The 16,890-nt window shown below is 44.6% G+C and overlaps 1 protein-coding gene across 1 annotated transcript; it reads right to left on the minus strand.

Annotated features, from left to right (window-relative positions):
• Positions 1-688: 688 nt before the first annotated feature.
• On the minus strand, positions 689-6,392 carry LOC311531369 (peripheral-type benzodiazepine receptor-associated protein 1-like; the record flags this gene model as incomplete). The annotated part of the gene is made up of 1 exon (XM_084648675.1): positions 689-6,392. One exon carries the CDS (start codon positions 6,390-6,392, stop codon positions 768-770), a length of 5,625 nt encoding a protein of 1,874 aa, XP_084504801.1. The 3' UTR covers positions 689-767.
• Positions 6,393-16,890: the final 10,498 nt, after the last annotated feature.

Consider the following 16,890-nt stretch of genomic DNA (forward strand, 5'->3'; position numbering starts at 1 on the left):
AATATTTTTGTTTTGCTCTATGTCAGCTATTGGAACATTCTGCCCACAGTCACTGTAGCATTCTACACATTTGGAACATCTTCCTCTCTTTGAACTGCAACTCGCAATGAAGAAGAGAAGTGGGCTAATGAATCAGTTATTTTTGTAGAGAAAGACATGCTAAAAAGTAGTCAAAGTTCATCTACCCCTTAAGAAAAAGATTATCTGGCATGCTTTTAACAGCCATTTCACACCAATACTGTCTGTACTCCAAAAAGTGGGAAAAGTTGATCCATTAAGTACTAACATATTTTCTCTATGTACATCTCCTCCTTATTTAAAAAGAAAAAGAAAAAAAAGATTAAGGTCATACAATGTTTTAAACTGCATGTGAAATTCATTTTTATCTCTGCGATGCAGTCTTTTCATAATCCCTACAGGAAAATATTTAAAGGTTACTTCTAACTTTCTTACAGGTCTTTGAAACAAATTTAAAGGTACCCAGTTTGTTTCACAACTAAAAATCTATTTGGAGTCTCCTGCAAATAGTTCAAACTATTAATCTCATATGAGCGAAGATTCAAGTACATATGAAATTGTCTAGTTGTTCAATTCTTAAAAATATACATTTTGTAGGAGGCATTTGCATGGATAGTTTTTAATGCTAGACTTCGCTAAAGATTTAATTTTTCATCTACATTTTGTGCTTTTTTGTTGTTGATATATCAGATTTTTCTTTTCCTTCTTCTATAACTCTCTGCAGAGGTGTCTTTTAAATGAATCCTCTTTTACTCTTCATCCCAAGAGACAGTTTTTAGAAAGTCAGAAGGGATAAGTCCTCTCTGTCCGTTTAACTCCCCATAGTAGAGTCCATCATCATCCACAGACCCAAATACTGTGATGATGTCTCCAGCACTAAATGTCAGCTCACTTTCCACATCTACATTTAATGAGTTCTCCCTTGGATTATAGTCAAAGACAGCCACCATTGTCTTAGAAGTAAGCTGTTCAGCCTTGCTATCCTGCCAGCTATGTTCTGTGCGAGACTTATTGTTATTCTGTGTATCCACCTCAACTAAGTTAATCACAGATTTTTCATCAGTAATGGAACCTTGTTTTAACAGGTGCTGTTTCGTTTCATTACTCTCCACCTGCACTTCAGACACCATATTATAGGGAATATACCCTACCCTTCCTGCATATTCACCTCTGTAAAAGCCATCAGCATCTTTATCACCAACCACCTTTAGAATCTGCCCCTTTTTAAATGGGAGCTCCTCTTCAGCTGCATCAAGATTAGGTGACATCAATATGGGATCATAGTCAAAAAGGGCCACAAATATCCTTACTGAATCATCATTAACTATTTCCTCTGAGACGAAGCTTCTCAGAGGGCCTGTTTTGGAAAATGAAGATGTCCCTGCTTGGCCTATTCTTAAAGCCTTGCTCATTTTTCTGTTTTGAGCCCACTGCATGGGAAACTCTGGAAGCTCCGGTAGCCTGGAATCATTACCAACCACCTTTATTCTATTCTCTTCCTGCGTGTCTAAATCCAGGTCCTCTTCTTCCTCTTCCAAAATATCTGAAAGATCAGAACTGTGGCTGTGGTCACCAACAGGATTCAATTGCCAGTTTTCTGTTCTTGATATTTGGTCTTCCTGTATTTCACCTCTAGACATCGCTAGGCTGGGGACTTCTTTGAATAATCCTTTCATCTGTTTCTTCTCAGTGGAAATATCTGGGACTTCCTGAACACAGATATCATGTATACCTATGTCTCTGTAACTGTCCTCCTCCAATTCAAGCTGACTAGAACACAGCTCAGGCACAGAACTCAAGCAGCTCTCATCATATCCCTCAATATCTCCAGTGGTTGAATCTTTCACAGAGTTGTCGTCAGAGTGCACATAGTGGGTGATCATAGACATTTTCATGTCGCTAGTGTCTGTTTGATTTTCAAGCACAGCTTTTTTAGTAACAAAGAGCTTTTTTATCCTCTTTCTCTGGCTGTCTTCAGCAAGTTCTTTTAACGGTGACATCCTGGAATTGACTGATTCTTCACACCATCTAGTTGGAAAGACAAGGCCTGAATGTTGCACACTGACTGCTGTCTGCTGATAAGACTTTGAACATTTATCGTCTTTATCTCTTGCTACATTATCACCAATGTTGCACATTGCAAGCTCATGTATCAAGGAAGAACTCTGAGAGGAGAACAACTGGGGTGGAGGGATGCTTGCTGGCAGAGAAGCTACTGAGTCTCTGCAGTTGGAGGTGAAGTGAATGGTGAATTTGTTATCTTGACTGGCCATGAACATCTCTGAAGAGGGTGAAGATATGCAATGTGTCAAAGGGATTTTCACATGTTGAGAGTCTATGAATTCCCCATAGGGTAGTCCAGAGGTCAGGCTGGTAGACATAGACTTTGATGATGAAGAACAACTGGGAACATTTAACATGGCTGAGGGAATCAGAGCTGGCACAGAATCAACTGACTCTCCACTGGGGGAGACAGTTCTCACAGAAACCTTCTGAGACCCTTGTAGCATGTCTAACTGGGACAGTTCTACTATGGCACTGCCAGCTGTTGGAGATATAACTTCTGTTACTCTTTGTCCATTGACATACACAGCATAACCAGTAACACGTACCCCATTGGATGATCCTGCTGCATCAATTGTCACTGGTAGCCAGCTGATAACTAGAATGTCCGCTGAGGGATCAGGCTGTACTTGGACATCAAGTGGAGCATCAGGTGGTCCTGCTGATGGAGTTATGAACTTAATCATTGCTGATTTCTGTTCCCATTTCTCTTGAGGCAAATCCCATACTGTCCTCTGAAGCTGTGTTTCCACTTTTGCATTGTATTGAGTGCTGGGTTGCAGGTTATGGAAAGTGTACCAGTAGATCCCTGCCTTTGTCACATCACACTCCTTCTCATTAAGGTACACTGCATGAGTGTAGTTGCTACTGCTTGGTAACCAGGTGACCTCCGCTGAAGTGGCAGTGATGCTCCTAAGTTTCAGAAGTGCTGGTGCTATATGGAAACCTTGCCCTACAAGGAAGGTACATTGCATCTTATCTGAGTTTCCCTTCTCTGTCACACTTTGTACTGAGATCCGAAAAGCCTTAATCTTTAAATCCAGATTCTCAATTGCTGTTTGAGTCTGACAACCAGACCTCACATTTTGGCAAAGTTCTGTATCTACATAAATGTTATAGCTCTGCACATCTCCCCAGCCAGCTGGCATGAGTGGTGACTCCCAGCCTATAACAACACTTCTTGCAAACTGTTTGATTAGAGTCAAATTTCTTGGATAAGGCACCGCTGTATGATCAGGCATTTCCATGTCTCCTTCTAGTCTACTGGGCAATAGATTGACACTGATTTCTTCATCATGGCAATCACTCTTTTCTCCACTACTAGCACTTCTGCTGAGGAAACTCATTTCATGATCTGAAGTATGGGAGAGGTCACTTGTCTTTGGAGGCACAAAGGTCATGAGGTCATCATCTGAAACTTCTTCTATCAAATTAGAGGGAACCAGCCCTCTTCTGCCATCCATCAGCTCTCCTTCAAAGAAGCCATCCTCATCCATCTCTCCATAGATGTAAATGTATTCTCCAGCTGTCAGTGGAAGCTCTGCCTCAGGGTTCTTATTAGGACCATCAAAAGGGTCATAGCTGTATCGAGCTAAAAACACTTGAAGTTTTGCGGGACCTTGTCTCTCAGACTCCAAGATTAGGGAAAATTTGTCTGTCTCCAATTCATCCACCTCACTTGCACTATCCCCCTCTGGAGTGGGGCACGACTTAGGACTGTACTGTGTGGATTCTGATTTTGAGGAGTTTGACTGGAACTCCAGTTTCTTGGTTTGCTTCTTAGAAGCAGCAGGAGTGGATACAAAGTCTATGTCACTAATATTTTTACTGCACTGAAGAGCATGGCAATCTTCTGAGGAACAGCACGTAGCATGTGGCAAGTTTGAAGTCACAAGGTCAGAATTTTTTATTTGTAATTGTTCGAGTTCCTGAGTCAGAAGATTAAAATGTTCAGTTTGACTGTGATACTGATTCTCCAATTCCCTCACCTGGTCTTCTAATAGCTGTACTACCTCTTCATGTTCCCTTTTTGCTTCTACCTGGGCCTGCTGCAAATATTTGACCTCCTCTTCTTTCTTCTGCAGTGCTAACAGTGTTTCCTCATGGTCAACCTCCAGCTGTTGCCTTCTCTCTGCCATTTCTTTCATGTCCTTCAGTACATGCTCTAGATCCTCCACCTTGGTTTGAAGTCCTTTGGTCAACTGGACAGCAGAATTCCGCTCCTCTGTCACTCCCATTAGTTTCACCTTCAGGTCAGCATTTTCAGATTCAACCTTTTCTGTCCATTTAGTTTTCCCACTGAGTTGAGCGTTTTCCTCAGCCACTTTGGCATTTTCAGTCAGCACCTCCTGAAGCTGCATTTCCAACTCTTCACATTTTTTCTGCTTTTTCTCCATTTCTTGTTCAAGGTTTTCACACTGCTTACTTTTCTTACTAAGCTCTACTTCCAAATGCTGTATTTGATTTTTGCTGTCTGGGTCTGTTTTCAAAGGGATGTTTTCATATTCCTCAGACACATTTCCCGAAGGTAATACTACTGGCTTAATATCCTTTGCCAAAGTGATTGATCCTGGTGGTGTCTGTTTTGGCAAAGATGAACCATCTAAGCTTGCATCAATGTTTGGTGCAAGTGTTTCCTGTATTAGGCACATGGTAACAGCTGGAGAAGAACTGTCTGGACCCATTTTGGAGGACTGTAGAGACTCTTTCAAGTTCTTCAACGTGATCTGTCTCTGTAATCGTAACACTTCTTTCTGAGACTCCCGCAACAAACGATCAAAGTCACTTAAATTGAGCCAGCATGAGCCCTCCTTGCCTGTGGCCAGTTTGGCCTGCAGCTCCCAACACTCTCTCTGCAAGGCTTCTATTTGTTTATCTTTGGCTAGAAGGATGCTAGCTTGTTCACTCAGGTCTTTAGCCCGCTGCCGGGCAAATGCTTTCTTGCACAGTTCCACATTGGAGCCTTTGAGGGAAAGTGGTATTGGGGCATTGACCACCTTGAGGTTGGACTCCTGGAGTTTCCTGGCTCTCTCTTCCAATCGCTTGGCAATGATGGCCAGATCTGCATTTTTCTTCTTGAGCCGCTTCACCTTCTCCTGCATCTCGGGGAAACTGCTCCTCCTCAGAAGGCCGTTCTCTTCCTTAAGGGCCGTGCATCGCCGCTCTAGATCCTCCAGGGCACTTAGCAGGTCGGTGTTCTGCTTCACCAGCTGGCTGTAATTGTTGCCAGACAGCCACTCCTGCTGCTGCCCCACTGCCAGGGTGCCACCCTCTCCTGCAGACCCCCAGCTGCCCATCTTCCCTTCAGGAGGCGAGTCCAAGCACTCCAGGGGCCGCTCCTGGCTGGTGGGCTTCAGAGGGAGCTCCTTGGCAGCTCCTTCCTGGGGGTTGGCAGCTTGTTCTAAGGCCTTTTGGGCCGGCTGCTGCCCCCGACAGGGGCTCTGCGGGGGGCTCCCCTCCAGCGGGGCCTGGTGCGCTGCGTGCGAAGACTCGGGTTTGGCTAGGCTGCTGTCCAGCGAGCGCGACCTGGAGGCTCCCCCATCCGGGGAGACGGCGGCGATGAGGCTTTCCAAGGAGCGGGGCCTCGGCCCTTCCAGGAGGCTCCTGCTGAGGCGGGGCTGCGGGCCGTGCCTGGGCCTGTGCGGGGAGCCGGCGGGCTGCTGCTCGCCCTCGAAGCGCTCCAGAATGTACTTGAGGAAGAGGCTCCGCTCCAGCTCCAGCTCGGCCCTGAGGTGGCGGATGCGGGCGGCCTGGTCGCCATCGGTCTCCCAGCGCAGCTTGCCCAGCACCTCCTGCAGTTTGCCGCGGCATTCGCTGCTCAGCCCCGCGGGGCCGCCCCGGGTGCTGCCGTAGCCCCGGCTCACCAGCTCCTCGGCCAGCTGCCGCTGCAGGTCCCGGGCCTGCCGCACGGCGGCGTCCCGCTCCCGCTGGAGCAGCTCCTGGGCCTGGCGCAGCTCGGCGTCCTTCCAGCGGAGGAGCTGGCGGATCTCGGCCTCCCGCTCCCGCAGGCTCAGCTCCCGCAGCTGGTGCAGCTCTCGGGCCCGCTGCTGCTCCCACTTGGAGCGGAGCTGGTCGGCCAGCAGCTGCCGGTCGCGCTCGGCCGCCTCCCGCAGCTCGCGGGCCTCGGCGGCGAAGCGGCGCCGGCTCTCCTGCGAGCGCAGCCGCTCCCCGTCCAGCTCGGCCCGCAGCGCCTCCAGCTCCCGCTTGTGCTCGTCGTGCTGGGCCTGGCTGCCGGCGGGCGGCGCCGGGGCCTTGCGGGGAGACAGCCGGCCCCCCGGGGGCGGGCCCCCGCCCGGGCTGTCTCGGGTCATGGCCCAGGGGAGGCGCGGCGGCGAAGCGAGGAGCGCGGGCTGGCGGGGAACGGCCGCCAACCGCCGCCGGCACGCGCGCGCGCGCGCGGCCCCTTCAGCGCTGGGCTCGGGCCCCTCGGGCAAGGCCCTAACTCCCCGCTTCCCTAGCGGGGCAGCCGCCTCCTCGCGGCCCCCTCCGCCCCCCCCACCTTGCCTCCCTCCCGCTGACCCGGCCTTGCCCCAGCCCCTGGAGCCGGTGTGAACAGTCAGCGTCTTGGCAGTCCTCAGAGGTCGCCTGGGTGTGCGCTGGGTAAGCCCGCTCCCCATATCCCCAGCCCGTGCCTGGATTTCTCCTGTGTCGGATTAACCCGGACTGCATGCACAAAGAAGCATAAAGCATTCTTCACCAAATCAAGATTATCTTCCAAACGTGAGAGGCTGCTCCTCTTCCCACTTATGCAACAACCCCCCCCCCGCACACACACTGCCAAAACAGAGCAAGTCAAAGGTGCCATCTGCTAAAACTCCAGAGGAGTTGTTGCGTTGCATTCAGAGCAGGGGTTGTCAAAAGTTTTAATGGCATGGCCCACTTGGTAACACAAGAAGTATCTCCTTGGCAGCCTTCCTGTTCCTTATAGGAATCACCTTTTCTCCCATTTACCATCACGGCCATGTTTTGTCACCAAAACTGCCATTTGTTGATCCAAACAGTGAGTGTGTACACACTGCGAGGCAACTTTTATTGGGGAAAATGCCTGGTTTTGGAGACAAAATACATCCACCCTCATGAGAGATTTACATCTTTTTCCTCTATTTTTTTTGTCAACAAAGTGCAAGTGTAGACCCCACGCTTCATTTCATCACTTTAATTGGTCTCCAGGAGGTGTCCCACAATGCCCATCCTGACCACTCTGGTCAGCTGTTTGAACTCCACTGTCTTGTAGTCAGGTAAACAACCATCCGCACCTCCCCTTTAGAAGCCCTGGGAATTTTTGAAATTCCATTTCTTGTTTGCTCGGGGTGGAGAGGTCTCATTGCAGCTTCCCAGATGACCATGGCAGGATATCGCAGCAAACGCTCTCCCGCTTGTACCACTGCAGAGCTGTTGGATCTGCTCAGTATATGGGGAGAGGAGGCTATGCAGTCCCAGCTGCGCTTGAGCCATAGGAATTGGGATACCTATGGGCAGATTTCACGAGGCTTGTGTGAAAAGGCTATGATCGGGACACGCTGCAGTGAAGCATGAAGATAAAGGAGCTGAAGCAGGCGTACCATAACACAACGGAGGCAAACCTTCCCTCAGGTGCTTCACTTAAGACCCGCTGGTTCTATAAGGAGCTGGATGCCATCCTTGGTGATGACCCCACCTCCATCACCAAGAGTCCCATGGATACTTCAGAGGGCACAGAGGTGGCGGAAAGAGGACCTAACCCCGAGGACAAAGTTAGCTTCTTGTGCAATAAAAGCAAACTTTTATAATGGTAAATCATCTTTATTTTTTTTCTTCAAGGTGAGATTGCAGGCACTGCCAATACATGCACAGGCATTTAAATCACTTTATTACAGGAATATAAGGCCCCAAATGTCACCATTGCCCCATAGAAAAACTGCATGTAAGGTAACATTGAAGCAACTCAGACAGAAATATGTTACTGGTGGTCATTGCCTCAAAGCCTCCCTGATTTGAATAGCTCTCCTCTGGGCTCCTCTGACAGCCCTGGTTTCTGGCTGCTCAAAATCAGCAGTCAAGCGGTTTGTCTCAGCACTCCACGTCTGAGCAAACCTTTCACCCTTAGCTTCACAGAGATTATGCAACGTACAGCATGCAGATATGATCATAGAAATATTATCCTCAGTGAGGTCCAACCTGCCATAAAGGCATCGCCAGCGTGCCTTTAATCTGCCAAAGGCACATTCAACTGCCATCTGGCACCTACTGAGCCTGTTGTTGAACTGCTCCTTACTGCTGTCCAGGTGTCCCATATAAGGTTTCATGAGCCACAGCTGTAAGGGGTATGCAGGGTCCCCCAGGATCACTATGAGCATTTCAACACCCCCCCACACACTGTAATCTTCCAGTTAGGAAAGAAAATCCCCACTTGCAGCTTTCTGTACAGGCTGTTGTTCCTGAACATGTGTGTGTCATGCACCTTCCCAGACCACCCCGCGTTGATGTCAGTGAAATGCCCACGGTGATCCACAAGTGCCTGCAACATCATGGAGAAGTACCCCTTCCTACTGATGTACTCCATCGCAAGGTGATCTGGTGCCAAAATTGGAATATGTGTGCCATCTATTGCCGTTCCACGGTTAGGGAAACCCATTTCTGCAAAGCCGTCCACTATTTCACGCACATTTCCCAGAGTCACAGTCCTTCGTAGCAGGATGCGATTTATTGCCCTGCACACTTGCGGTCAACTTCCCCACTCTAAATTGATTGGTAGCAGTCTGGAGTTGCTAGCTTCCACACAGTTGCTAGCTTCTCTGCCGAGAGGGCAGTTCTCAATCTGGTGTCCTTGCGCTGCAGGTCCAGGGCGAGCTCCGCACACAGTTCCAGGAAGGTGGCTTTCTGCATCCGAAAGTCCTGTAGCCACTGCTCGCTATCTCACATCTACATGATGATACGATCCTACCATTCAGTGCTTGTTTTACAAGCCCCAAAGCGACGGCTTACCCTATGCACCTGCTCTGTGAATGCCAAAAGCAATCTAAAGTTGCTCCTATCCATATCACGCAACATGTCGGGCACCTGCAAGTCTTCTTCAGGTAGGAACTTCATGATTAACTGCACTGCCATCTGCGATGTCTTCATGACAGTTAACAGAGCATAGGACAGCAGTGTGAGATCCATCCCTTCTCACAAAGATGCCAGGGTGCACAGCAAAGAAGGGCTGTTGAAAAAATGCTGCAAAAGAAAGCCGGAAGCCCATGGAGTACTGGGTCAGAAAGCAGTGCATCATGGGACATTTAGCACTGTCCCCAGAAGCACCACGTTCCACTCTGTCATCCCACAATATCTAGCGACAGAAGGACTGTGGGATAGATACCCACAGGGCATTGCTCACACCTTCGATGATGGTGCCCCCACTGTGGATGCGGTCTGCCGACAGAGGGAATAAGTGTGAACACAAAATTGAGATTTTTATTATGTCGACTTACAGGTGTGGACGTCACTTTTGTCGACACAAATTGGTAGTGTAGACATGGCCTTAAATTCCCTGTTGCAAATGCAGCAATTTTGTTCGGAAAATATTTGTGTACTTTTTTTGCTGTCTTTATGCCAGGCATCTGGAAGTATTACAGATTTCCACTCTTTTGCACTGAAGGATCTGAATTCATGTACAGGCAGTTGGAAACAAGGACAAGAGCAACTATGTCACCAGCCAGTGAAAACTCCTCAGAGCAACAGTGCTCAGAGGACCACATTTGGGAACTGCTGTTTAAAAATGCCCAATTCTTTGTCCCCTCATTAATCAGGATGTATTGCTTTTGAGAAAGTCATTCACACACGCCATCATTGTTCAAAACAAGGTAATGGCAGCAGCTACGAGAACTTCCTCTGCATTAGCAAAGTGATCGTGGCTGACAATGTTTATCAATAGGTCACTGAACTAGTACTGAAAATGGTTTAAGCGCTCATATAGTAGGGACACTTGGTTCTGAAAGTCTCTGTCAGTTTTTGTAATGATGCTGAAAACAGTCAAACCATTTGTAACATTGGTTCAGGAGGACTCATTATTGACAGTGACCCTGATCTTGCCAAGACTTATGGATGGGTTTAAGCGTACGAGTGGTCCAATGAGCTCAATGAGAATACTCACAAGTGTAAAGTTAAGCATATGGGTAAATCTGTGACTGATCAGGGCCTTAGATGGTTGGTAATGGGTTGCTTTCGTAGTGCAAATAAACTTTTAAAGTAAGGTGTAGCAATAGAAGAGAGACAGTAAGATGAGTGACCCTTCTCATTCCCAGCAGAACACAAGGAAGGGAACAGTGGGGATCCATGTTTCAGATCTGTAGCTACCCTTTAGGGTCCATCTGGGTGGGGAACCATATTGCTTGAACGGTTTGGCCTGATTCAGACAAACTCAGTTGAAATACAGTTTGTCTAAGCTACTGTGGATGGAGTTGGCAAAGACATTTTTAAAAATAGATCCTTGGCTACAACTGAGAAATGCACAGCACAGCTCAGGGAAGAAGAGTGCTAAGGTGACATTAAGCCACACTCTCATTCTTGGGATGTCTGTGCATCAGTCCAATCTCCTGTCATAAGTTTATGCTGCCTGCAGATGGCTCCAAATAGTCACCACAGCAGCTAGCGCAGAAATGCCCCAGCTACAGGGAGAGTGAAGAAATGCTTCTACCAGCTCTGTGCCACCATTCAGCTGATTCTCCTGAAGCAGCCTGAAATTGGGAGAATGTGGGCCTGAAGATCTGAGCCTAGCTCTCTAGAATACAGTCTGTGCTATGCTAGATCATGTTTTCAAATAGTCTGGTTGGCTAAACCATGTTAAAATATTTTGCTTAATTTACTTTAAATAAAGTTTAAATATGATTTCTATCAAATGTAAAATCCCACTGTAGATGGGGCCAAATGATGATGTCAACTTCATGTGAGTTAGAGTCAGAGAAAAGAGAGTAGAAGGAACTGATGGAGGTTGACATGGGTCTAGCCAGTGGGATTCCTTTCAATTGACTGATAAAAATGAAAAAATTATGGGACATTTGTTGATTGGGTTTTCTTTCTGTTTCCCATTTTTTGTAGTTTATTATTAATATTTCTTGTTCATCTACTTTGTAATTTTATTATCTTACGTGTAAGAGTTTCTTTTGATTTATTGTTTATATTCTTATCTTATGATTGATGGTGGACCAAATTCAGATTTGGCACAACATGCTGCTTTTGGAATAGGTTCTGTTGTGTATAAATCTTAGTTTTGGAAAGAAAAATAAATATTAAATAGCAAAAGACAAACATAAAACCTCCAATAGAGGGCACTGGTACACATAGTCACAAACTAGTTGCTCACAAAATAGATGGCACCTGTAGCATATGCTCAAATTAGGCCTCATCTCCAGAATATAAAGCAATTGCTAGAATTGAGATTATGTATACACCTGCTATGGCATACTGCATTCATATGATTAGAACTAAAGTATAATCAAACTTCCATCAGAGAGGAACAGGAACTAAAGAACATGCACAATATGTAGAGAATAACATTAGCTATAAATGTCAAGTATCGGGGGTAGCTGTGTTAGCCTGTATCCACAAAAACAACAAGGAGTCCGGTGGCACCTTAAAGACTAACAGACTTATTTGAGCATAGGCTTTCGTGGGTAAAAACCTCACTTCTTCAGATGCATGGAGTGAAAGTTACAGATGCAGACATAAATATACTGACACATGAAGAGAGGGGAGTTACCTCACAAGTGGAGAACCAGTGTTGACAGGGCCAATTTGATCAGGGTGGATGTAGTTCACTCCCAACAACAGATGAGGAGGTGTCAATTCCAGGAGAGGCAAAGCTGCTTCTGTAATGAGCCAGCCACTCCCAGTCCCTATTCAAGCCCAAATTAATGGTGTTAAATTTGCAAATGAATTTTAGTTCTGATGTTTCTCTTTGAAGTCTGTTTCTGAAGTTTTTTTGTTCAAGTACAGTTACTTTCAAATCTGTTATAGAAGGTCCAGGAAGACTGAAGTGTTCTCCCACTGGCTTTTTGTATTACCATTCCTGATGTCCGATTTGTGTCTATTTATTCTTTTATGTAGGGACTGTCCAGTTTGGCCAGTGTACACGGCAGAGGGGCATTGCTGGCACATGATGGCATATATGACATTAGTAGACATGCAGGTGAATGGGCCTCTGATGGTGTGGCTGATGTGGTTGGGTCCTCTGATGGTGTCACTAGAGTAGATATGGGGACAGAGTAGGCAACAAGGTTTGCTACAGGGATTGGTTCCTGGGTTAGTGTTTCTGTGGTGTGCTGTGTAGTTGCTGGTGAGTATTTGCTTCAGGTTGGGGGGCTGTCTGTTAGCCATAAAGTTATCTATTTTAAGATATAATTAAATAGCTTGCAAGAAATGTCATGCTACTTTTTAGAACCATCAAACCCCATAGCTTATTCAGATATGGATGTACTCTTGGCCTCTGTTCAGTTCAGTAGATCCTGTTGTTTCATTATATCTACGTATCGTGCCTACCACAATAGACCCCAATCCCTGATTGGGGCAACTAGACACTGATGCAATACAAATTTAAAAATTTATTTTTATATATATCTATATCTATATAAAGTAAAGCTTCATAGCACATTGATTTTAATACTTTGTACAAGTTTGCATCACCAAAGCTTTGTATTCTGTACACTAGTTTTCTGTGTCAGCCAACAATTTTTAAACATGGTTTCTGCAAAAAATGTCATGTCAGCCAGTGTAAATTGAGTATATCTTTGTTAAATCTCTCTCACTTTCTCTCTATATATATATTTGAAAATGTCCTCAAAACCTAGTCTTGTGAATTGTACATATATGTATATATATATACACAAAACAATTCACAAGACTAGGTTTTGAGGACATTTTTCAAAAATGTTTTCAACAAAGTTACGCTTCATTCACCTTATCCAACATAACAGTATTTGAAGAAATGGTGTTTTAACTTGTTTCCTAGCTTTGGGGAAACTCTGTATATGTGGATCCCAAGTAATGTATTAGCTGAAATCTTGCTAGCTCTTAGAGCAACAGTACTCAATCTTCGACTGCTGGTCTGTGAAGAACAGGCTGGTCACCTGGTGCTGGCTTTCCTTGTTTCCAGCTGGTAAATCACATTAAAAGGAAGCTAAAAATATATTTCATATTTTCAAATATTGTTTTTCCATGGAAGCAATGACTGCAGTTGTGACACGGGTGTTATGTGACCATGAATGGAAGGGGAGGCGACTGCTGTGAATGGGAGGAATAGTGGTCCGTGAGTCAATCTCTCCATTAAGACATGGCCCATATTATCTAAAAGCGTGAGAAACCTCTGTATTAGGGGTTTTGTGCATCTGTTCATGTTAGTGTTATGCACACAATAATACCAATTAAGTCAACACATCCAGCTTTTTTCTCAGGATGGAGAGCTTTGTGAACTTTTTTTTCTGGAGGGAGTGGGGCTGGGAGGCTGTATTTACTTTTTTCATGAATGTTTTAAGAAATGTTCCATAATGTAGAAAGCATCTGCCTAAAACAGAATTAATATGACAATGTACATTACCCAAATCACAGAAGGCAAGACAGAGGGAGAAAAAACAAGTTTATAAATTTGTATTAAATCCTCAAATGAGAGAGTAAGAGTCACAATAACCACCTCAATACATAATTCATTGCTTAAAAATGCTTACTATTAGAAAACAACTCAAGAGATAAGGCAACACATATAAAAACAGCATTTGTCAGCAAATTTATGGGAATGTAGGGTGAAGAATTTCAAATGAAAAAAGTTAAAGTTTGTCTTCATTCTTTTATCCATTTTATTCTTTTAACAGTTGCAATTGAGAGGCATATAAAATGGTTTGGGACATGGAAAATGGATTTTTGTAAATGTTTTATCCTATTATTAGTCGTTATTGGAAGTGAATGTCACAGTACTAGATTAGAGATAGACCCTTTAACTGAATTTCTATCTAAGCATATACAAATTCTACAAGTAAACATAATAAAGGATTTCTTTCTCTCTGCTCCACCTGCCTACCCTCACCCTGGGTCAGCATGGGTTTTTGTGGGTTTTTTTGTTATTATGAGAAAGCTTAATCAAAGATATGGGTTTTACATTTGTCTAATGAGTCTGTGAGATATGTCTAATATCATATCCTCTGGGACTGAGTTGCTATTGTGGGCTAGTGGCTGAGAAAACTTTATTTCCTCTCAAGGATGAGTTATCTATCCTATCATCTCCCCATGATTTTTGAGCGCAAAGAGGCCGTTAAGGTAGTTTTGGGCAGGCCCTTTGAGGATTTGGAAGATAAGGATTGAAACCTGTGCTCTGGACAGTATTCATTGTCAAGTAAACTCAATCATACATTTGAATTTCTTGGAGGTGTTTTCTCTTGTTTTTGTTTAAGTCATAAGTTTCATTCTTGGGTATAGCGTATTGCAGTAGTCAAGCCTGAAGGTCACAAAAGCAGGGATCACATTAGCCAAATGCAGAACATGCTGCGAATTCAGTACAGTTGGGGGTCCTGGTCTTGTTGGATCATATTAAAGAAGTTCTGTATTAAAATCACAAATGAGTTTGATTCCCCAGAGTTTCAATTCCAGGGTATTACTAATTAAGAGGTCTCTTGGTTTTTGGTGCTGTTTCTCTCCCTCTATGTGTGAAACTTGCAAGCTGCTAATTGTGTTAGTACATTCTAAGACAGAGTCTGTTCTCAAAGCAATTCACAGAGAGAGAGACTCAAAGCAATACTCTAACAACAGAAACAGCACCCAGAGACTCCCCGCCCTTTTGTTGTATTAACAATTGTGATTAAAATAGAGATAGAGGATGCATGTGGATGGATGCTTGGTGTGGATAATAACTGAATGATCAGGGAGGTGCCAGCCTAAGAATCCAGTGTCCATCGGCTGAAGAAGGCGTCAATTGGAAATAACCAGAGGACCCCCCCGGAGGGCAGACTGGAATCCACCCAACAGCCTCAAGGATGGGAGAACCAAAGAACAAGATAACATCTTGGAGCCGTCAGGAATGTGCTATCTGCTGATTGATTCAGCAACAGCATGATGAAGCAATTCCCATAGACTGGCATAGGAAGAAATTCCTATAAAAATAGACTCTAAAAAGTGAGAACTTTGGGGTCTGATTCTGCAAACCAACTTCCAGGAGCATCAGATGAGCATCTGACAAGGCCCTGCTCCCTCCTCATGTCCAGGCCACCTGGCCAGTGGCTTGGCATGAGCAACTCTAAGGCTGGTAACTATGATAACAACCTTGCAGAACCTGCGTGTGTGGGTGTGTGTGGGTGTGTGTGTGTGTGTTTGTATGAAAATGTGTGAATAAATATGAGATTGAATGGAATGTTATAGCTATAACTAACTGCTTACTATGATTCTTTCTGTATTCACAATAAATGTGGTATTTTGCCTTTTTCCCTTTAATAAGATCCTGCTGGTTTTTATTTTATTGGTATAACAGTCTCACTCCATGTGGAAGAATGGTGGTACAGGCTCTGGAGGTAAAGGAGCAGTTCCCTGGTGGACGAAACCCCTGCCACATCGTTGAGATGATACAGCAGCATTTCATGACTGACAATAACAAATGTCATAGAGAGATGCAGCAGCATGGTCACTGTTACATAGCCCTTGTCCATGGACAAGAGATCATCCACCAGTGTGATCACCACTGTATCTGTTGTGTTCAGTCTGAAACCTGATTTGAGGGGTATGCAGGATATTGGTAGTTGGTAGGTGGAATGTACACAGTTCTTTGCAAGCTTCTCAATCATCTGGCTAGAAAAGGGATTTAGGGATTCAGGTGGTTATTTGGGAAGTCAACTGCAATGAACAATGGTTTCTTAAGAATGGATGGACTATAGCTTTTCCTCTACAAAAGAAGTGTTGACTATCTCCATTAGTAAGGGTCACAGATACTGTTTGGACTCTATTTTACCAGCCATGGAGGGCATGGATCAGAATTGCAGATGATGGCTTAGTTTTCATGTAGTGCTTTTAGGACTTCATGTTGAAGAAGAAGATGGTGGATTTCTTTTTCCAGCAACAGGTGGGGACCTGAGCATCTATATGTTGGAAAAACTGAAGTTTAAAGAATAGGGATTTATGGTGTCTTTGAAGGACTATAGCTCTGGTGTGATTAAGAGTTTTGGCAGAGAAGAAATGAAGATAATGTTTGAAACAGTTCATGTGTCACATATTTACAGGACTGGAAGACACATAAGTGCTATTCTCCCCAGTCAGTATGGTATCAGATTTGGATATTTCAGGTTTCAGTACAGTAAGACTTCAACTAGTCCTTGTTAATCAAATATCAATGTTCTTAAACCTTTAGTACAAACATCCAACTTCAGTAGTACACCAGGATCTTTTATCAGAGAGACTCTGCAGCTTTTCCATCTCATCTGCCTTTTCTCCTTTCTTTCCTGAGCAATAGTCAGCTTTCTCCCACTGTGTACCTGCTAGGCACAGCTGCAACTGCTCTATGCATACAGTTACCTCTCTGAGTCACCCTGCTCCTTTTGCTTAACCTCTCTGTGTGCTTCATTTTCCCCATCAGCAAAATGGATATAATAATCCCTAAATGCCTAATATTAGAATAAAGTAATCATAACACTTAACATTTATATAGCATTTTAACCGTCAAAGCATTTTACAAACTAATTATTTCTCACAACACCCCGATGAGGTAGGTATTAAATTAGTTGCCAGGGGTTGTAGCATGATTTAACTCATTACCTAATGTTAGTAAAGTTCTTTGAGTTCTTGGAACAAAAAGCACCACAGAAAGGCAAAATATTTGATTAA

The sequence above is a fragment of the Lepidochelys olivacea genome, assembly GCF_965140295.1.
Source record: "Lepidochelys olivacea isolate rLepOli2 genome assembly, chromosome: 15".
Lineage (NCBI taxonomy): Eukaryota > Metazoa > Chordata > Testudines > Cheloniidae > Lepidochelys > Lepidochelys olivacea.